At 39.6% G+C, this 21815-nt stretch overlaps 2 protein-coding genes across 8 annotated transcripts in view; one reads left to right on the top strand and one right to left on the bottom strand.

The window, feature by feature from the left end:
• Nucleotides 1-14592, bottom strand: part of lrrfip1a (leucine rich repeat (in FLII) interacting protein 1a) — a 53898-nt gene extending 39306 nt beyond the window's left edge. For 2 of the 7 annotated variants that reach the window (XM_051958427.1, XM_051958428.1), the window contains exon 1: nucleotides 13948-14592. In XM_051958427.1, coding sequence (XP_051814387.1) covers nucleotides 13948-14037 — 90 coding nt within the window. In that variant the 5' untranslated portion in view covers nucleotides 14038-14592. The remainder of the gene's footprint in view (nucleotides 1-13947) is intronic. The other 5 variants (XM_051958423.1, XM_051958424.1, XM_051958425.1 and 2 more) reach the window with 4 other exon arrangements.
• Nucleotides 14593-18403: 3811 nt separating this feature from the next.
• On the top strand, nucleotides 18404-21525 carry LOC110952764 (ras-related protein Rab-17-like). Its single transcript, XM_022196476.2, has 6 exons — nucleotides 18404-18423; nucleotides 18689-18810; nucleotides 20327-20478; nucleotides 20574-20699; nucleotides 20823-20916; nucleotides 21371-21525. Exons 1-6 carry the CDS (start codon nucleotides 18404-18406, stop codon nucleotides 21499-21501), a joined length of 645 nt encoding a protein of 214 aa, XP_022052168.2. The 3' UTR covers nucleotides 21502-21525.
• The last annotated feature ends 290 nt before the right edge of the window (nucleotides 21526-21815 follow it).

Below are 21815 nucleotides of genomic sequence, written 5' to 3'. Positions count from 1 at the left end.
ACAATTCTCACTGAAATCACTTGAAACTCACAAAAGTAACAATAAATAAAAATTTATTGAAAATTAAATAATCAAAAACAGCCATTACTTTTGAATTGTTGATTAACATAATTATTTAAAAAAACAAACTAATGAAACAGGCCTGGACAAAAATGATGGTACCTCTATAAAAGATTGAAAACTATTTGACCAGAGTGACATGATTAACTCAGGTGTGTCATTTAATTGACATCACAGGTGTTTCCAAACTCATAATCAGTCAGTCTGCCTATTTAAAGGGAGACAAGTAGTCACCCTGCTGTTTGGTGAAAAGGTGTGTACCACACTGAACATGGACAACAGAAAGCGAAGGAGAGAATTGTCCCAGGACATCCGAAAAAAGAATTATAGACAAACATCTTAAAGGTAAAGGCTATAAGACCATCTCTAAACAGCTTGAAGTTCCTGTGACAACAGTGGCTCATATTATTCAGAAGTTCAAGACCCACGGGACAGTAGCCAACCTCCCTGGACGTGGCCGCAAGAGGAAAATTGATGACAAATTGAAGAGACGGATCGTTGGAATTGTATCCAAAGAGCCCAGAGCAACCTCCAAAGAAATTAAAGGTGAACTCCAAGGCCAAGGTACATCAGTGTCAGATCGCACCATTCGTCGTTGTTTAAGCCAAAGTGGACTTCATGGGAGACGACCAAGGAGGACACCACTGCTGAAAAAAACTCATAAAAAAGCGAGACTGGAATTTGCAAAAATGCATGTTGGCAAGCCACAAAGCTTCTGGGAGAATGTCCTTTGGACAGATGAGACCAAACTGGAGCTTTTTGGTAAGGCACATCAACTCTATGTTCATAGACTCAAAAACCAAGCATACGAAGAAAAGAACACTGTCCCTACGGTGAAACATGGAGGAGGCTCAGTAATGTTTTGGGGCTGCTTTGCTGCATCTGGCACAGGGTGTCTTGAAAGTGTGCAAGGTACGATGAAATCTGAAGACTATCAAGGCATTCTGGAGAGAAATGTGCTGCCTAGTGTCAGAAAGCTTGATCTCAGTCGCAGGTCATGGGTCTTCCAACAGGACAACGATCCAAAACACACAGCCAAAAACACCCAAGAATGGCTGAGAGAAAAGCGTTGGACTATTCTAAAGTGGCCTTCTATGAGCCCAGATCTGAATCCCATTGAACATATGTGGAAGGAGCTGAAACATGCCATTTGGAGAAGACACCCATCAAACCTGAGACAACTGGAGCTGTTTGCTCATGAGGAGTGGGCCAAAATACCTGTTGACAGCTGCAGAACGCTCATTGACAAATACAGAAATCGTTTAATTGCAGTGATTGCCTCAAAAGGTTGTGCAACAAAATATTAAGTTATGGGTACCATCATTTTTGTCCAGCCCTATTTCATTAGTTTGTTTTTTTAAATAATTATGTTAATCAACAATTCAAAAGTGATGGCTGATTTTGATCATTTAATTTTCAATAAATTTTTATTTATTGTTACTTTTGTGAGTTTCAAGTGATTTCAGTGAGAATTGTGGGTTTTTCCTTCTTTAACTGAGGGGTACCAACAATTTTGTCCACGTGTGTAGCTGTGGCAATCCTGAACCAAAATAAGAGGTGGGGTTGGGCAATCAACTCATTTGCTGGTGTGACCAGCCAGGAAAGTTGGCATCATCAGTGGAAAAGTTAGTCTGAAACCATGTGTAATCAGGATAAAAATGAAGACCGAATCAAGACCGAACTAAATGATAGCACGTATGACGATTGCCGCCTCTACTCAGAAAAACACACCAAACTAGGCCAAAAGACAGAACAAGACATACAACCTCTCTCTCTCTGTCTTTCCAGCTATTTATACCGACCTACATGGACTCGGGTTCTATCAAAACTGTTCTAATTCAGCACAATTTCAATGGGGCGACTGCCCTCCTGAGAGAAAATGAGCTAGTTCAATGCAAAAATGGGATGCTCCAACAAGATTTATGACTGGGATATCACAAATGATGCAAAGAAAAATAGAAAAGTTCAGGGAAGGTAATTTTGGGACATACTGTAGAAAAGAAGATTATGTAACATGCTGTATGTATTCCTTCCTCCTAGTCATGGCTTACTTGCTTGCTCGTTTTATTAAGCTTTAAAGTCAGAATGCAGTATTCAATTTTCCATTACAAAATAATAAATGTAGTGTCTTTCATCAAATAAAATTATTTGAAAAAATGCTTTTTTCACATCAAGAGCTTACACATAAGGCCTTGAAATTGCAATTCTCAACCCTAAACTGTAATTCTTAATACTGAAGGGCCTGTAGAGGCCTGGTGTCTATCAACCTGATTCCTTGTGTTTACTGACAATCTCTAAGGGCACCAAGACATAAAGTGCCACCACAACTAAATACCAGCCTGGTCAGATTGTCTCTAGTGCGCTCAGTTCCCACGGCCTGAATGCCAGTCTTAAGCAACAAAAATGGACGGGCATTTTAATGACCACAAGTGCTGACAGGCTACACAAAGAGCGCATACAGAAATAACTTTGATTTCTGACCAAGTAGAGGTTTGCCATGCTTAGAATGAGGTGGGACCATTACGTGGATTCACACCCACAGCTTGAGCATTATTCAGTTGTGGATGATGATGACTAAGTAGGGAAAAAAACGTCGTTTCCTCTTTGCAAAACCTTATAAATCTCCCAGATGTTTCCTAAAAGGGAGTGGCTGCAAAAAAGCTCCACTCATTCTATAGCCACAGACATGAGTCAACTAAATGGACGTCTTTTTCCTTACATAGAGCACAAATGGATAAATCAAACCCTTGTTTCCAGACACTGTGAAACTCTTGCAAAAATGATGTAACCTACACACAGAGAAAAATACCACCATGAAAAAACTAGAAAAACAACAATACAAAGTTAAAGTTAAACTGATTAAACATACAACTTATGTGGTTCTTTTTAGATCTTGAGAAAATCTGGGCTGCATTACAACAAAGTAGTGCCTTAAAAATTTCGATATATTTTTTTAAAGAGCTGAGATTAATATTGGTAAATCACAGATAAACTGCTTGTGGATTCTTGAGCCTAAAAACAAATATGTATTTCATGAAAATAAAAATCTAACATAATTTATTAAAGTTACTTTTACTAGAAACATCTCTTAATTAAAGCATTCATGATTGCCCATGACCTCAGAAATACGGTGACAACGCAATCTCATTACAAAGTCCATTTTTCAGCTATTTCGTGTCCTTTATTATTGGATTTAATTTGCCCAGTTGTCTTGGGGATGGATCTGCAAACTTGGAAGCCAGTTCTAGTAGCAGCAAATGGTAACTGGACTGAATTTTTATAGCAGTTTTCAGACAAATAGTGACAGAATTGCCTTGACAGGTTGTTGGTTGCGATCAGGAACAACTTATGACATGTGGAGAAGCCAGGAAATTAAACAGGCGATCCTTCAATTAGTGGATAGTAAAGTTATGGTCTAACCTAATGGAGACTGTCAGGTCAGACTTATTAGACATTTACTAAACATTCACTCAAAGTTGGCTTCAAACTAAAAAGAAGGTCTAAGTGTGCCTGCATTTTTTTTTTAAACAGATGATCAAAAAGTTGCCACCAGCTCAACAACCAACATGGCAGATCATCTAAAAACAGTACTCTAAGTTGTCAATGTTAGATTTCTCATTAGTTTAAGTTCTGGGTCAGCAGGTCATATACATTTCGTCATTTCAGTATAAAATATCCAGGCTCAAAGTATTTAATATAATTGCCTTTTGTGTTGATTTATTTTCCCATGGCAGCTAATAAGGCTAGCAGATAGACTGCACTCGCACAATGCCCGATTCAATTAATCAAAATATATTGTGCATAATTTTTCCTCTCTTGCAAAGACCTGATTGATTGAACAGTATGTCTTTTATGTCAACCAAGATGCTCTTTGGTAGACACAATAGATCTAAATATATTCAAAGAACGACATCAGTACAAATAGATTTCTTATCATGCAGTACAATAAACAGATGATAAACTTTTACAGTAGCATGTATCCCTTTCACCTTCTGAATTATCACCGATATTATCATTTACGCCATAATGATTCAGGTATTTTGTTGATAAGTTGTATCTACAAACCTTACAGCAGCAATATTTGAGGGCTTATTGCCTATTGTCTAGGATGCAGTGCCCAACCTGTTTAAAAAACAAATCAAGTAGTTGGAGGTCAAATGTTTGGCCACCTGTCTGCCTTTCCTCATTAAGTATTAAGGATTTATTCAGGACACCTCTACAATCTATTGCATCGAACTGTTCAGTCATAAAGTTTACTTTTATGATGTCTGTCATTGTTTGGTGACACTGTCATTGAGGTGTTAATTAAATGATTTAACAATGAGGTCATAAGTCGTGGCTGTGATGTACAGCATCATAATATTCAGCCTCACTCATATATGTAAACTAAAAAGGCAAATAATATGAAAAGCCTCTTAATATCATGTAGTCCAGTGGAACATCACCAGATGCTGTAGTCATTAACACATATTTAAATGTACACATTCTTAACAATGTCAACAGTAAATTAATGTTATAAACTTCATAGTGCTGTACTGTGGTGCAGGTGTACGTAACAAAAGTGCACTTAAAGAGAAGTGAAAGCAAAGTGTTTTGAGCCTGACACAGATCCATGAGGTATCAGTAAAGATCCATCCTAACCCTGCAGGTTCATGAAATGCCTTAAACTAGAGGTTATTTCAGAAAAAAGGAAAAATTCCTGCATGCCCGTGCTCACACAGCCATGCAACTGAACACAAACACATGAAACAGCTGTAGAGGTCTCAGCACTGCAAACACGCTGGTTAGCAACTGTGCAAGCTACTTCAGGCCAGGAATAAAATAAATAGTATGCTTCAGACATTTCTAAAAATAAAACAAGGGAGGCAGCTGGGTTTGAACAGCGAAGACATCCGATGCAACCTGCACAGCTACATTACAATGTCAGAGGAAGCGTTAGCCGCATACTTTAAGATTTTCTTGATACACAAACATGGAAAGACAAACAAAACGATTCACACCCAGATAATTAATCTTGTTCCCAATCAAGATATTAAATTAGACACTAGGAAATCCTCAACAATCCAAACAAACATGACACTTGACTTCTGCTGATTACAACCAGGCTTTGATCTATTGTGTACGACTGTCATGAAAGATATTTTGGTATGTTACTCGTGTTTCCAATTGCTTATACACTGTGGGCGCCCCCTTGTTTTTCTCTGTGGATGTAATAGGAAGCTTCTTGGTGCCTGTACAGGGCGATTTAGGCAGCAGCCTATGTTGCAAGTCTCAGTGGTACTAAAGCATGATGGGAGTTAGCAATGCTTGGCAGGAAGTTACACAATGTAGTTCTGCGAGTGCTGTGAATAACAACAGTTGCAGAAAGGAATTTCAGTGACATGTTTATTTCCAAAAGATGATTTACTTCCTATGGCCACTTTTCTGGGATGATGCTCTTTCAAGCAAAGACTCCTTGCCTCTGGGCAGTGACACCCAAGGAGGGAAGGGATACGTCGCTTGCACAAGGGCCCAGCAACAAGGTTGTTAATTCAAGAAGTACTATACCAATTATACACATAAAGTTGAATTTCTCGTTACCGGCAGTACTCCAGTAATAAAGAAAGATCTTTTCATTCATTTTGCTAATTTGCAAAGGCACACCTTTAGTTTTTAGTGGTATTAATTTCTTATTGGACCTGAGGTGGGCTATGCAAACATATCAAGGCCATATACTGTTTTATGATGACACCCACTTGTTCCTTGGTGATGCTGTTGACAGCCTGATCCCACACTCACATGCTGGTAAGTGCAGAGAACTAACTATTGTCTACTTTCTTTCCTCCTGAATGACAGTTAACTGAATATCTAGGTGTTGTAGAGAAAACAAGGCATTTGAGAACATAATCTTGGGCTTTGAAAGACATTGATTGACATCTATCATACTTTTATAGCATCAAGATAACTTGTAACCAAACAGGGACTATATTTTCAAACCATTCTATTTTTAGCTTTCTCTGCTGGGACAAAGGAACTGCACTAACTGGACAAACAGAGCATATTTCATGTTGCATGTACCTGCAGGTTAATTGCGATGCAAATTTTGGGAGAACTAAATCAGCACAAATGTTATTACTATTTGAATCAGTCAATTTCTTAAAACATGTGGGAAAGGAGGACAAATTAATTTGAATAGCTACTGCATGCCTGCTGGTACTGTATCATTGCTACTCAACAATCTTTTAACTTCCACATGGATCTTAGTGTCTGAAATGTTTATGCTATCATCACTACTTAGACAATCTGCTTTGTTATCAAGTGCTATTAGTGAATTGCCACTGTCAGCGTCTCTGATTTGTTAAACTGTAATATTTGTACTTAATTCCCTGCCGAGCCCTACCCCCTACTGTTCCCTCAGCTTTGGAAAAAACTCAGCCGTACTGAATAAACAGGAAGGAGTTTGTGATAACAATCTGCATTGGCTGTGCATGTGGTGATGTCATCACAAGGAAATGACACACAGAGACTCCACTTCCTTTTAAGGAGACATGAGTCAGGCAAGCCGAGCTGAACTAAAGCCAGTCCTGTATATATACAGACACGCATCAGGAAGTACACGAGTAACTGTTTGGACCATTAATGTTTAAGTACATCGTGACATAATGGGAGTTCACTGGAAAATGGCAATCTGCTCCAGGCAAATTCTGGGTGGTACAACCGTTTGATTCATCAAAACTGAAATACAGACAACTCTAAAATGCTCGTTTTAAAGGAAAGACAAATTAAGGCATTCAAATGAAATAGTGTAATTGTATTACACAGGGACTGAGTTCTAAAAGGTCACTGTTTATTCAGAGTGGATTTTCACTGCTGGCTGTCATTGTGTAAATGTGTGTTGCTTGCTCTCAGCATTAAAGATTAACTTAGCTGTGACTGCATGAAGGACTGTGGCTTTCTGCCTTTTCCCCAGATGGCTGTCAGAATGAAGAGGAGCTTGCATGGTGGCCTTCTTCTTCTTCGCCATCAAGGCTCAGACTAATGCGCTCTAAATACTCAATTCTCTTCAACGCTTCACTGAGTTTCTGCCAGCAATGAAGCACCAACCTGGCAAGCTAATCCCCAGTTTAGATCGTTTTCTTGAATTCACGCAGAAAAAACAGACAATCCAGAGAAATCTGAAAAGCTGCTGTTGAGTGAGAACCACTGATGCAGAATCATAGGTCTGGTACTGACCACTGGGAAAACTTACAGAAACCCTCAAATTTAGCTGGACAATTATCAGAATTCTTTTTCCTTAACACTATTGTTTAAACCAAATACTCAACCATTCTGGCATTTAAAAAAAAAAAACTTTAAGCCCATTTTTTTGTGGTAATAAATTCAAAAAATTTCAATTCAGATTTCTTCCATGTCATGCCAGGACGAGCATTCACCCTGTGGAGGTGTGTGTACTTATACAAGAATTAGGATGTTCGGCTAACATAAAAACACCTCTTGTCAATCAGCTGTACATGTGAGACTAGAACTGGACATGAACTAAACATGATCCATGTAAGCACTGAACTGCAGATCCTGTAACTTCGGCAAAGTCGATTTCACTTGCTGGTGTGATCTGGAGTGCTTTGATGCAGCTCAACACCTCCTTCAGCCAGATTTCCTCCATCTGTCATACGTGACTTATTGAAATGTAACACACCACATCAACAGTGTTTGTTTCAATGTTTAATTTCTTCTGTGGAATAAGTACAGCAGTACACATTCCTCCATGGCCACTCTGTCTGTTCCCTACTGTGGTCTTGGAAACAATCTGGGGTTGGCATTTGCTCTGGTGGGTCCAAGCACTCCTAGTTCTATTCACATACTTGCATGGACTATGCATTGGGCCTTACAGTCTACAGCCGCTGTGTGGGGCTGTGTGGGGCTGTATTTAGGCGTCTCCATTGTTCAATCTGCACATTAGCTTTATTCTGAATAAGTCAAAGACCAAGTCAAGTGAGTATAAAAAGTACTTTGCGAAATTGGGGTTAGTTTTTTTAGATTGCAGCATTTCCATTTACTCTTTCTGATGAAATACTACCAAATGCACATGAAAATTTTACCGTAATGATCCCTTAAGCTAAATGCTAACGGCAGCGTTCCAATACGTTTACAAATTCAATGCTGAAATACTGATCTTTTGCAGACATTTCCATCTCAATCGCTACATCAAATTACATCAGTTGTTAAATTCTACAATGTTAATATCTTTGACTGCCCTCATCCTAATCCCAATGTCACTGACCTACAATGAGATCTTAATTGAACTTGCCAATGACGAGGCTGTTAGGAGGCATCCAGTTGTTTAAACTATGCTTAACAGGGCAGTTTTGACAGCGGGCAGACCTAATGCAAACAAAGCATCAGAAATGGACGAGGCTTTGTCAAGTTATAATGTGGATAATACTATTTATGTTAACGGTGCTTGTGCATGATACAAAGAATTTTAATGACCTACATAATATGGGCAAAGTCTCATAGGTGCATTTGTAATACAACAAAACTTGAAGTTGCTCCATTATCAACACAAGAAGGAGAGTTTTCATTCTGTAAGAAGTGTGTCAGAGAAGTAAATAACCTTTAACGCACTCTACTAATTGTCAAGAAGCATCTTTGTTTTGACTCTCCAACATATGGTTGACATTTAACACATAGAGGTTAATTCTTAAACTGCTTGTCAATGTTATTATTGAAGTTGCTGTCCAGTTAAACTGAACATTCACAGGCCAACTAAGTTCTCACAAACAAATTTCAGCTGCATTAGCACTGTGCCACATAAAGTTGGGTGTGACGGGGTGTAATTGACGCTAAGACAAAATCTCTACCACAAGCTTTGAAGAAAGACAGCGTTTGCCTCCAGCCAAATTCCAAGACTGCCATTAATGTGACAATCGATATGCAGGACCAAACTGAGGGGAACAACTGATACAAGGTAAACAGCATCTAACTACAACTGCTGATGATTAAAACCAAAAACGATAATTTTAGGGTGGGCAGAGCATTTAATGTTATTTAATTGTTTTTAAAAAAAAAGTTTGCATCTTTTATATATCGTATATTTTGAAGGCTGAGTGAAACTTAACTAACAAACCAATCTGTTTATGTCAATGTCAGTTTGTTCCTTAGAAACAATCATTTCTGGGCATGACTATTGTACTCTATACACCAATCAGTCATTCCATTAAAACCACTGACAGATTAACTGCATAGCATTTGATTGTCTAGTTAGAATGCAATGTTTTGCAAGGAAATATTGGGCCATGCCATTCATGTGAATGTCACTTTGACCCATACCACCCACCTCAACATTGTTCCACACCAAGCACACGCCCCATTCAGCACTTTCCGACACAAGCAGCCTCTCCCAGTGGGACAATGTGCCCCACCACAGCACAAAAATTCTCAGGGATGGCTCAAGTAACATAACAAAGAGCCTGAAGCATGAACCCAACACCCACCAACCCAAGTGAGCATCCATGAATCAAGCTTGAGCCACAGCGGCTTCATAACCAAACCCATGGCACCCAAAAATTCTACTGCCAATATCCCATGTCCACTGTCTGATTGGTCAGAGGTATTGTGGCAGCAAGATGGAGATGAGCATATTAGGTGGGTGGTTTTAATATTGCTGATCAGTGCACGCTCACACAGCATAACCAAGAGAATCATTCAGATATCCTTTTCTTTTTCTCATTCATTGTAATTATTGGAGAATTCAACTTGGATGGTATTATCTTAAATCAATAACAGGAATAACTGCAAAAATATCCTCAGTAACAATTAGTTTAATTACTTTTATTATATACACTTGTGCACAAAACCTACCTTCAGCACAGTCTTTAAAAATTATCTGTACTGTGTGATAAACAGAAAACCATAGATATGGAACCAAATGGCATCTATTTAACATTCACTTGTAAGAACACGTTTAAAAACACTACAGGTCTTTGCTTATACCCATTTGCTTACAAGTTGTGACATCACAAAAGTAAGTAGAATTCATCCTCTAGTTATTATCATAGGTAAATTTAAAGGCAATCCATTCAATACTTGCCTAGCCAGTGCAAAAATTGTGGAATCAACACCACAGAAATTTTCATCCCTGAAGCCAGCTGTCTAAAGCTAGAGATTATAAATGTCACTTAGCTGTAGGGATACACTTTGTTGGATTTTTGCTGATACGCCAATGTTTTTCCTATTCATTTTGAGTTAGAAATATCTACAAATATTTTAATGGTGGTTGTGCATAATTTGCAGCTACTGTGGTGGTGGTGTTACTGCTGATAGTTGACAGTTCCTGCGTGTGATAGAGCCTGCACAGCCATGAATCCAGACAAGGGATTTTAGTTTGTCTGATTGGACCTCCTATCATGACTGTGTGGGAGCGTGCAGACTGTGCTTAACTGATTTGTCCTTGACTCTATTAGCTTTGCTGCAGGGCAGGAGAAATAAATCTTTCGCATAGCAGAAATCTGGACTTGTCACAAGCTACTCCGAAGAACACAGGTGTTCCCAATAACATTAACAACATGAATGTTCAATTCAAGTGTCACAGAAATGCATGTGTGGGGGGCAGTGAGGAAGCATGTAAATATTGTGGCCCTGAAAATAAATAAGCGATATGGAAATCATTCATCTTGTCATTTACGGCTGTTTTACCTGCTGTGACATGTCAAAATGACTTCTGATCAACCCTGTTCGTTCATGAAGTCTGGTGAAGTCATATTCATAGCTTAGTTTTATCAGCCAGAATGACTGAAAACACCTGTGAGGATGTGCACGGAAATTTAACACTCACATGTACTCTTTTTTGATATTAGCCATTTGTTTCTAAAATCGATCATCCAGTTAAAAGCTATTTAGAGCCACAGTGTTTGTCATATTACTGTAACGCACTAGATGTTTGGTTCTACAGCATATTTAAATATTTACAGCATGCATAATTCTTTGCAAAATTGATGAATGTAATCCTTTGCCTCTATTTTTCAAAATGATTTGTAAATTGCTTCTGAGACAAATTCATTATTATATCACAGTGAATCTGGGCAATGAAATTACACATTGAATATGAACACAGCCCTGCACACTTGATTCATATTTACACATATCCGTTTATCAGAATCACTTTATTCATCCCCGAAAGGAAATTCAGTTATGAGCAGTAAAGGTCAGCTACAGTGTGCCACCCCTGAACTACAACACAAATTCATGTTTACAGCTGGATTCAGATTGTTTGACAGACGTAAGGAACCAACTCCCCTAGAGTACAGAATAACTAACGCCCTGGTATCCAGTGTGGACATTCTTTCCTGCTATGTGGTCTTCTTCCATTTGTTCCACGATTAGTCAGGTTTACATTACTGACTCTCAGACTCTTGTAATTCTAACGAGAGTTGAGAAATGTGCAGCCACATTAGTCTGACTGACCACAAATTTACCAACATAAGGAAGGAACTTATACTATCTGCATCTCCAAACTGCTGTACTGCTCTATACAGGCTACATTCTACAGCAGTGCTTAATAGAAACTTGCTGTTTCTATGCTGGTGGGTTGGCCAGTTGGTGAGCCACATCCATCCTCCTCCATACCCATCCCCCACCCACAGACTCAATCTAAAACTGGGGTGCTGCAACAGCTGATCTTTCAGGAGCGTCTATTTTTAAAACTCTTTTGCAGAACGGGCCAACTCATCAGGGCTGGCATACCATCCTGTCAGAGGACTGCCAGTGAGGGACTTGACCCATCTGCTACTTAAAGGCACAGACTTTCTCTTTGCTGCACAGAGGTAACAGAAAACTGGCCACAATTAAGTTTTCATTGCTGGAGCTGTACCTCTCTACCCCTTGAGACAGATGAGGAGTCGGTCATCACGGGCTATCTCCTGTTTGGGTAGCGTGTATCTGCTGCGGTTGGCTACTGTGCACAAGCTCTGTCAAACTCCTCATCTCCTCAAACCTCAGCTGGTTCAACATTCCTGCCACTGCAAATCAACTACAACAAGAAACAATTACTAGCTGCAGGAATGTGCAACCTCAGACAGCCTACTCCAGTGTAAATAGTTGAACTAGCTAGCAGTGGTAGATAACCTTTAAACAGGCAACCCTCTGCAGAATTCAGCCCTTCACAGCTATAAAAAAAGACTCTTGGGTGTGAGTATGTCAGTTAAAAGTGATATGCAAATTTGCTGAAACATCCGGGTTCGGTTAGCACAGACACAACTTCCTCCCAACTGAAGAAAGCAGGCGATGGCTGTGAGTTCAGGTTTTCATGCTCACCATCTCACTGTAGTACACCCAATGTTCAATGCTCAGTATTTCATAATATACACAATCAAAGGCTGCTGCACATGACAATAAAAGTAAGATTTTTTTGTACTTTTTTTTTTTTACATTAATGGAAATATTGATATCTAGCTTTGTAGTTCTACACCTCAGTGGCACTAGTGCAGAAAACGACTGCTGTGTATCACACTTCAAACGGGGCGACTGCAATCCCAAAGACACTATTCCTACAATAAAACATCAATTTACACTTCACTAGACTCATAATAATAGGAGGGATTAGACACTTTGAAACTGACTAAACCTGTTCTAACATGACTTCAGCACCTGTTAGAAAAACCTACGTGCCACTGCTGCCAACTCCATTCTTACAACATTGAGAAGGCAGAACAACAATCCCTGCAGGTCCTCACATGAAAGGCTTCTTCCAAAGTAGACTGAACCAATTTAATCCGCTGTGGGTCATGTTTACAAGATCTGCCACTGCAATGAGTTTCATGCAGCCTGAAGCACAGACAACTATTCTGCAGAGATTATAACGTATAATTACATTAAAGGGCTGTTTTGATGGCATTAACGTCGTGTGACAGACTCATGGTTCAGTTTAAAAATGTATCAGCCAACACTGGCCCTGGATATTGTCCAGCTGGCTGATCACAACCAGGAGATAAACAATCTTTGCAGCTACTAGGACCTGCAATAAAAGGTAATTAAATGTGGAGTTATGGTAATTTTTTCTTTAAAAATTACCCAACAAATAAGGATTAACAATTTAACTATTAAATCATCTGGGTTTTGTTTATCCCACATGATTTAATAATCGATTAACTGTTGCAGCTGCGCTTTACTATCAGTAAGTAGGCCTATTACTACTGTATGTTATCAGGGACCAAAAATATAATTTTGCCATATAGTAAAAAAGACCAAAGAAGTGTGTATCTTGTGTATCATCTCTGAAATGTCTGTATTTCCCCATGTATTGACATAAGAAGGAAATCAATCTAAAGGCTTTGGGCCTGGTTTGTCAAATGATCAAAAAGGTGGAAGTGCAATTTGTGTCTTAAAAGTAACCAAATACATGTGTACTTAAAAACTGTGATGGAAGTTAGGTTGGCAGAACATTATATTTATGAATTGTGACTGTTTCCTGGTTTCTTTCATCCTCTCTGACAGTAAACGGATTATCTTTGGGCTGTGGATAAAACGAGACATCTGTCATCATCGGCTTTGAGAAACACATTTTTCACCATTTTCTGATGCTGTGTAGACCAAAAAAAAAAAAACAAATCGATTGATTGAGAAAACGATAGACAGATTGGTCTACAACGTATGTTATAGTTAGAAGAAGCAGCATTTTTGTGAACTTTTGAATACATTGTGAGTTTGACAGCTACTGAATATGAGCAGCTACCAGCCTCTCTAACAAGCAGACTTCAAGGGACACAGTCAGTCGGTAGGTTTGGGGTCATATACCAATAAGGAAGCGCAACTATGATGCGGCTCTTGAAAAGTTGCGGTTCTTTAAAGTTCTCTTACTGACTTGTAAAGTACTAATAAGGACTTCTAGGCGTGAGACAAACCCCCTCTCACCTCTCTCGCTATGAGATTCAGGGCATCGTCCTCTGCCGTCGACCTCTCCTTCTTGGTGGACCTTTTCCGTCCTGTTCCCTGAGTGCCCATGTTCTCTCAGACGCTCATCCACTCACGGCTGATAAATTCACACTTGCAGTCCAGCAATAATCCAAACGAAGTGGGTTCTGGGGCTGACGGCTCTCACGCACGGCTGAAACGTCGAGTTAGACACGGCGGGGAGCTGAGACGAGCCGTGGCTGGTGGCTCACAGCGTGGGTCATCGTCAGACATCCGTTCGTGCTCCTCTTCCTGTGCTCGAGAACCACTCAGCCTTCCAACATCTGCAGCACGTGCGCTTCTGCTCGGTTTGCTGGAAAATTCAGTCAGAACCGAAACTTCACTGTCCCGTTAATGCGCGTCCCCACCTATCCGCCACTGTAAAACTAACAATTTGAAAGAAAGGGGGGAAAATAACCGCTTCCTGTGGCTAAACTAAGAATAAAACGCTTTCTGATGGAGTAGCGTTCATGTACAAGCAGTGTGCCTCCACCACCTGTCGGAGTCTCAGACCTGTCACACTGATCAGCTTCCAACGCTGAACTCTATCAAGCTGCCTTCATGGGCTGTCGGATTTTTTGCCTTTGTGTGGTAACGCTACTCACATTTGCAAAGAACCACAATGACAATGGAAAAAGTGGTGGGTCCAGTTCATAAGAGTTACCAGGATAAGACCATTACCTAGACAGGGGTGGCAGCATGGCTCGTTTTCTTTTTAGTTTATTTTTTGTTTTCTTTAGTGTTTTTAGGTGCTGCACAGTGGATTGGTGGTTAGCACTGTGGCCTCATAGCTCGTACATTCTGGGGCTGCGATCTTTATGTGTAGAGTTTGCATGTTCTCCCTGGATTAAGCGGTGTATAGATGATGCCTGGATGTTTTGTTTTATTTTATTTTATTTGCTGTTTTTTCCAGCAAATTACTGTCGATCAAATACAGTATAATAGATCTAAGTGTAATTTTGTATGGAGCCTTCAACTGGCAAACCTGCTACAGTTACTGAAGTTGCACTTTTTCAGCTGTTGATAAGATAATTACAATCTAAATTGCTTAAGATAAGTACATGTAAGACACTTACGTCAAAGGTGTTTCTGTTCAAGACACCCACCTCCCTGGCATCACACTCCATCCAAATCTTTGCCTCTTTCTTTTGGCTTCAGGTTTTAGGTCAGTCTTGTGTCACCACTTGCTTGCAGAGTTGTTCAAAGCAGGAGTGTATTCTAAGACCCATACTGTCAGAAGTCTCATTTTTGCAGTATGCAAGGCAACCTGTTTTACTAGCTGTTCTGACCACCAGTCCTCTGCATATGTCACACATAGAGCACATAAACAGAAGACACTGCAGACTGAGATGGCTATATGAGCAGAATAATCAGAGTTTTAAACCAAGTAGAATGTTATAGTTGTATGCATACTGCTTTAAACATACTTAATAAGGGAAGCTGTAGTATGCGGACAAAATAAAAAATCAAAAGTATGTGATTTAAAACAGACTATAGATTCTATTCTTGCAGTTTCAAAGAGTCTGAACATGAGCTTCAGATAAGTCCACAGCTAAACCTAAATCACACGTACATGCTTTAACACAATCTCTATTTACATATAGGGAACAGAGACATTTTTAGCTGTCTAAACACATTTCAATGACATAACTGGAAACTTTGAATTTCAGTATGGATATTTTCTTGGTTGGACAGAACTGCTTGGTTGTATGTGGGTAAATGGGGGTGACCGTGGTTTTAAAATGCACCAATGAACCAGCAGTCATACAAAAATGGTTGCACAAAAATATTCTACCAGAAAACCAGCAGTTGCCGGATGTAACTTCAGTTCTATAAGTACATGCATAGACCTCTAACAGACTTCACTATTGCTTTTGTAGTTTGGCCAGAATTTAGTCTGTGGTCCTCCCCTTGATTCCACTACTGAGTGGAAAAAACAGTAACAGTATTAGCCTATAAAGGCTGGCAAAATAAAAAAAAAATGTTGTCGTTAAAACCATGAACAGTAAAAGCTCATTCAGGCACAATTGTATGGTGTTATGATTGAATAACATGCTGCAAGACAATGGGATATTTCTCAACAATTTTTGGCAATTCAGGTAGTAAAGTACATTTGTGTGTTAATCTCTAATATTTCTAAAGAATTAACTAGAATTTTTTGTTCTTTCTGTTTTGTTTTTCTAGATTAAAAGCTGTAATAGCCAAATTTTGAACCTGTAACTTTGTCCCAGCAACAAGATTAAGACACTAATAAAAACGTATTGCTGTTTTTTTTTTCTCAACTCCTGAATTAAAATTAAACTGAGTTTTTTAGGTGTACAGGTTCAGATTCCAGGAGGAGTTTCCACGCCGCCCTTGAATGCAACTTCAACCTCTGGACAGGGACATCATACATGTTCAGGGGCTCAGTTTCAGCAGAAAGCAGCTCCTGTATGGACTCTGGCACTCTCTCTCTCACACCCCTCTGCTATTTTTAATGATGACCAGCCTGCTCTAAAAACAGTCTAGTGTTTCTTAAAGAGATAGACATGGCCTCAAGTCTGAATGGCTTTGTGCTGCCAGGCAAACAGTCTGGATCCCATAATGTCGATGTAATGACTCAGTATAGTGTGTGGGATAGCTGTTCACACTGTGTCACCGCAAACTACAAAATGTAGAAACCCTTTATTGTGCTGTTTATTTAATCTTCCCATAATTCTAGTGCTATATCAATGCTGTTATGTTGAGGAATATGAGCTTTAGGTGCATACACACTCACTTTACTTATTCTTCAATTATTGTTGTACTTCTTTGTTTTGGAACTTTAACAAAACAAAGAAACTTTTATTTTTGAAAAGTCTCTCATTACGGTGTAATTTGAAGAATGATTTGACCTGATTCACTTTAACTTCTTGAGATGCCATGTTTGATAAGATGTGATATGATGAAAAGTTATTTTCCAATTATAGGGTACTTACAAGAGAGCACATGTTATATTTTAAAAATACTCCCATGTAAACCTGGACATATTCAGAGCTTGAGAAGTTCTGACACGAAATACCAAGAAGAACTATTTCAAATACAACTCTGTATCTAGGACTGAACGAACCCAAGCAAATGGTGAAACAAATGCTGTCTAGTTGTTTTTCAGAGGATGAGCAGTCTTTAAATCATTTCTCTGGAGAAACAAAACTTTGGGTAGGCTTAGACATACCAGCATTTCACAGTAGATTAGAGAAAATCTTCCTTTTGACTGCTGAATCAGCTTTAGGCAGTAGTGACAGTAACATAAGGATGTATGAAAGAAGAGCAACAGGAGAGAAAGTTATACCACAGAGGGCTGACTGTCGTAGACTTTCCTCCACAGTCACCTGATTCCAACCACTTTGAACATTTAAGAGGCATTAAAGACTGACAAACATTTCTGATATGACAAGAAGTTGGCATGTGGGGATTGTGCTGCTGTCTCTAAAGCAAATGTAGGACAAACAAATACTCAGATGTTCTGAAATTTAAGGATATTTTTCACTGCGTCGACATCTCTATGCTTAAATTTTCTGTTTGACAGCCTAAATGAAATGGAACAATCATTTACAACAGAATATTAAAGGATAGATTCACTACAGGGGCTGCACAGTGGTTTGGTGGTTAGCACTTTCACCTTGCAGTGAGAAGTTCCTCGGTTCGCGTACCGGCCTTCCTGGGATCTTTCTGCATGGAGTTTGCATGTTCTCCCTGTGCATATGTGGGTTTTCTCCGGGCACTCCAGCTTCCTCCCACAGTTCAGAAACATGCTAAGGTTAATTGGTGATTCCAAATTGTCCATAGGTGTGAATGTGAGTGTGACTGTTTGTCTCTATATGTAGTCCTGTGATAGACTGTTGACCTGCCCAGGGTGTCCCCTATCTTCACCCTAAGAGAGCTGGGATAGACTCCAGCCCCTCACGACCCTAATGAGGATAGATAACAGATGGAGGGATGGATTCACTACAGAAATAACCAAAGACTGGAATGATGACACTTTATTATGCCAGCCAAGTCTATAACATATGCAATGCTGCCCTCTTGTGTTGTTACAGCATCATTCAAGGAGGAAAAAGGAGGAAAAAACAGACCAGCTGCAGCCTGCATAGAAACCCTGATATACTGTATTAACACAGAGGCCTCATTGTGTTTCTGTGTGTAATTTTGAATGCGTAATTATTTTTCCTTATGTATGTATAACTGAGTTAATGAGAAGTGCCGGTGATATTTGGAAAATGATTAAAGTTTTTACAAAATCTGTTCAGTTTCTGTTTGCACATGCTAGAAATTCACCACTAACAAGAAACATGACCATCCTGATGCAGGTCAAACTACTGAGACTGCATGCGATGGTTGTTTTTTGTTTGGCTGGGTTTTATAGGTCAATAGTAGGCGTGCACAAGGAAGTAAAATGATGTTGCTGGCCTTTACAAGGTGAGACTGGACTTTGGATTTATTTTCATTTTTCAAAAGGAAACTCTCACAGTCACAGAGTCTTAAACACAGAAAACGAAGACAGATAGAATTCCTCTGGGCAGTTTCTGCAAAGAGAGAGCTGGATCAGTACTGAGGACTTTGCTTGACTTTTTATGCCTTGTTCACTGCGCTATCCTGTGGCTTTGGAGGTAATAAAATTTTAAATGGGGGAAAGTCTTCTAAGGGTGCCAAGAGAAGTCCAGCACAATGATGACACTTTTAGGAGACCAGTGCAGACCCTCAGGGTTAAGATGGCACTTCTGGGAAGTTCTGGTGTGGGAAAGTCCAGCCTGGCTTTGAGATTCTGCAAAGGACAGTTCAGAAGTACATCACCTACTGTGGGCTGTGAGTTCACGACACTCTGAGCTGTGGACAGCTGTGGTTAAATATCATATTATAGCATTAACTGACACTTATTATAGCATTAATTGATTTATCATGATGGAATAGTTTGACATTCTGCCTTTTTTTTTGCATAGACTTAGATGAGAAGATTGATGCAGCTCTAATGTCTGTGTATTATATGAAGTTGTAGGCAGGAGATGGTTAGTTTAGTATTAAGACTGGAAACAGGTTGAACAGCTTCCATTAAAATAGAGAATTAACTGAAATAAACTAACAGGGCTTGTTCACTGCACAATCCAAACTTTTGGCTAAAGGTTGACCCGAGATTCTTGTTTCTTATGGTAAAAATGATTTTAAAAACAGTATAGATAGCAGAGGGGAGAAAAAAATCCAATGGAAAGCTTATATCCGAAGTCTACTTCCAATGAGTCAGGCAACCACTGAGCAGAGTTTTACTAGCTTTGTTATTCCCAGTGCTGAAATAGGTCAACTGTGTTTTACAGTAGTTAGCCTAAATAATACACAGACATGAGTAGAATCCAAAGTCAGATTACCAACCAGGCAAAGTTGGCATTCGCCCAGGGGCCCCAAAACCTCTAAGATCTGCTCCATATTGCTTGGGTCAATGACCGGATTATTCACAATTTGAACTGCATTGGCATGCCCGTCATCCTCCATCCTGCAGTTTAAGAGGTATCAGACTGAAATCCTGAGTGGTTCATCCAGAGAGAGACTTTCAGATCTATGAAGAAAGAAAGGAAGCAAGGGAATGGTGCTTTGTTGGTGTCTAGACACACACTGGGGACATGTATTTATGATGAAAAACAATGGGGAAAACAAATTTTGGGTGGTATGGCCTCTTTGAGTTTGTACTGTGCTGATTTGTTTTAAAGTTGTGTCTTATTAAGCCTCCTAAATTTTCTGAGCACAGTCATGTCATGAGCTGCAAGGTAACAATAGATCCGAAAACGATTTTCCTAAAAATCATTTATTACATTGTTACATATAGGGCTGCACAGTGACAAGGTGGCTAGCACTGTCTTCTTGTAGCTAGAAGATCCCTTATTTGTGTCCTCACCTGGGATCTTCTTGAGTACGTATTGCATGTGCTCAAACAGGCATTGGGGAAATGCATATGCTATCTCGGCTGCAGTCTGAACGAAAGTGATATGATGCGAATTTGCGACAATCGGTGTCGAGGGGCTAATGAGGATTAAGTGTTGTAAAGAAAATGGATGGATAGATGGGGTTACATAGAGATAAATACCAATCATTATTCAGTGAAACATACTGGGTTTTTTATCTTTATTTTTGTCATCTGATCAACATGTATGTTGACTCGACTATCATAAAAACAGCTAAATATTTAAATTTTGGATAATGAAACTATGGGGTTCAACAGGGGCTTAATGTTAAGTCTGGGTAGTGTTTATCTTCTAACTCTGGTCATGAATGCTTATTTATATTATGACCTGTTGGAGAGAAAATTAATCCTCTCTGGCATTTAATCCTCCAGGTGCCTACCTGACCCAGGTCGTGCATCTGAGCAACATCACTTTTCGATTTGAAATATGGGACACTGCAGGGGAGGAGAAATACCACAGTATCACCCCACTGTACTACAGAGGAGCCCACGCTGCACTGCTGGTCTATGACATCAGCAAAAGGGTAAAAGGCATAGGCACATGGTAGTGGAAGTGACTTGTCTTAACTCTTCTTGGTTAGTGTACGCCATTGTGTGTCCTTTGCTTGTGTCACTACAGGAAACATTTATCAGAGCTCAAGTGTGGCTCAAAGAGCTTGAGAAACAGTACATTCCAGGATCTACTGTCATATGGCTGATAGGCAACAAGGCAGATCTAGCTATGGATCGGCAAGTGTCAATGAAGGTATGGACCCTAAAAACAACAATAATCAGTTCTAATCAATTGCTCCTTAAAATAGAGTGTCACACTTACAGTTTGTCCTGATCAGTTGATCAGTGGCTCAAGTCTCTTTTTTTTATTCTACAGGAGGGACAGAGTCTAGCCACTGACAGGGGCTTGTTCTTCACAGAGACCTCAGCCCTGTCAGGAGATCAAGTCAATGAGCTGCTGTTAAGTGTAGGTAAGTTACAGAAAATTACATTGGGGCTTTCATACCTGAGTTCAACATTGGAGGTTTTCTGCAAGACTGGCATAGCAAGTTTCGCTAACATAATCCTTGAAAGTAAAGACTTTTAGGGTTAAGGTATCCAAGTCTTATTAAGGAGGGTTTGATTGGTACATGATCTGAAAAGAGTGTCTGCCTGACAGGGAACAAAGGTTCAACATCCAAAGAAATGCAATTCATGTGCCACTAGAGAGCAGTAGATACCAACAGAAGTAACAGGATCTACTTCATCACCGCCAGTGTAAACAACATAACTGGCAATTTGAAAACTATAAAATCCTGTCTAAGTTTAGGTCTGACATGCCAGTTTTCTTTTACAGCCCCAAACTCCTGGCCTTTAAAATGCCTACATGCTCTTGTGCAATACAGCTATGAGTGTGATGTCTTTGGTAATGGATCTCTGGATCAGCCCACAGAGTGAACGAGTGCATTGGAGCGCAGCAGGGAGGCCTGTCAGAGTGGCAGGAGCCAGCACTTGTGGATCTGCGTCATCAAAACAGATTCAATCCATTTGGATCCTGCTGCAAAGTTGGGCCCTAATCCATGTGCCTGTCAGTTGTATTGCTGCCTGTTTCTGTTTCTCTCTGTGTGCCCTAATCAATTGAAAGATGGAATGTGTATTTAAAAAAAAAACAAAATAATTCAATAAATAAAGCTGTGGATTCTGAGTTTGTGCTTCTGCGTTTCTGAGTCCCTATTGATCACTGCATAGCATGGTATGTGTCCTGATATGCACTGCCACATTCACTATAGTGGGCTGGTTTTTTTTATAGTTTTACCCAACAGAGCTCTATCCATTCTTATTTGTTTGTGGTCTCAAACTGTTTGTACTGATTTTCCTCAGTGGGATAGGG

This window comes from Acanthochromis polyacanthus, chromosome 14, assembly GCF_021347895.1.
Source record: "Acanthochromis polyacanthus isolate Apoly-LR-REF ecotype Palm Island chromosome 14, KAUST_Apoly_ChrSc, whole genome shotgun sequence".
Lineage (NCBI taxonomy): Eukaryota > Metazoa > Chordata > Actinopteri > Pomacentridae > Acanthochromis > Acanthochromis polyacanthus.
The sequence above is the reverse complement of the archived record's forward strand: the minus strand, read 5'-3'. Positions and strand labels throughout refer to the sequence as shown.

Bases quoted from the DNA above. Each gene is read 5' to 3' on its own strand.
- LOC110952764 (XM_022196476.2), top strand. From the start codon at position 18,404: ATGTTGCTGGCCTTTACAAG. The intron at 20,700-20,822 runs GTATGGACCCTA...TTTATTCTACAG, and splicing joins ATCGGCAAGTGTCAATGAAG to GAGGGACAGAGTCTAGCCAC. The intron at 20,917-21,370 runs GTAAGTTACAGA...TCTCTGGATCAG, and splicing joins TGAGCTGCTGTTAAGTGTAG to CCCACAGAGTGAACGAGTGC.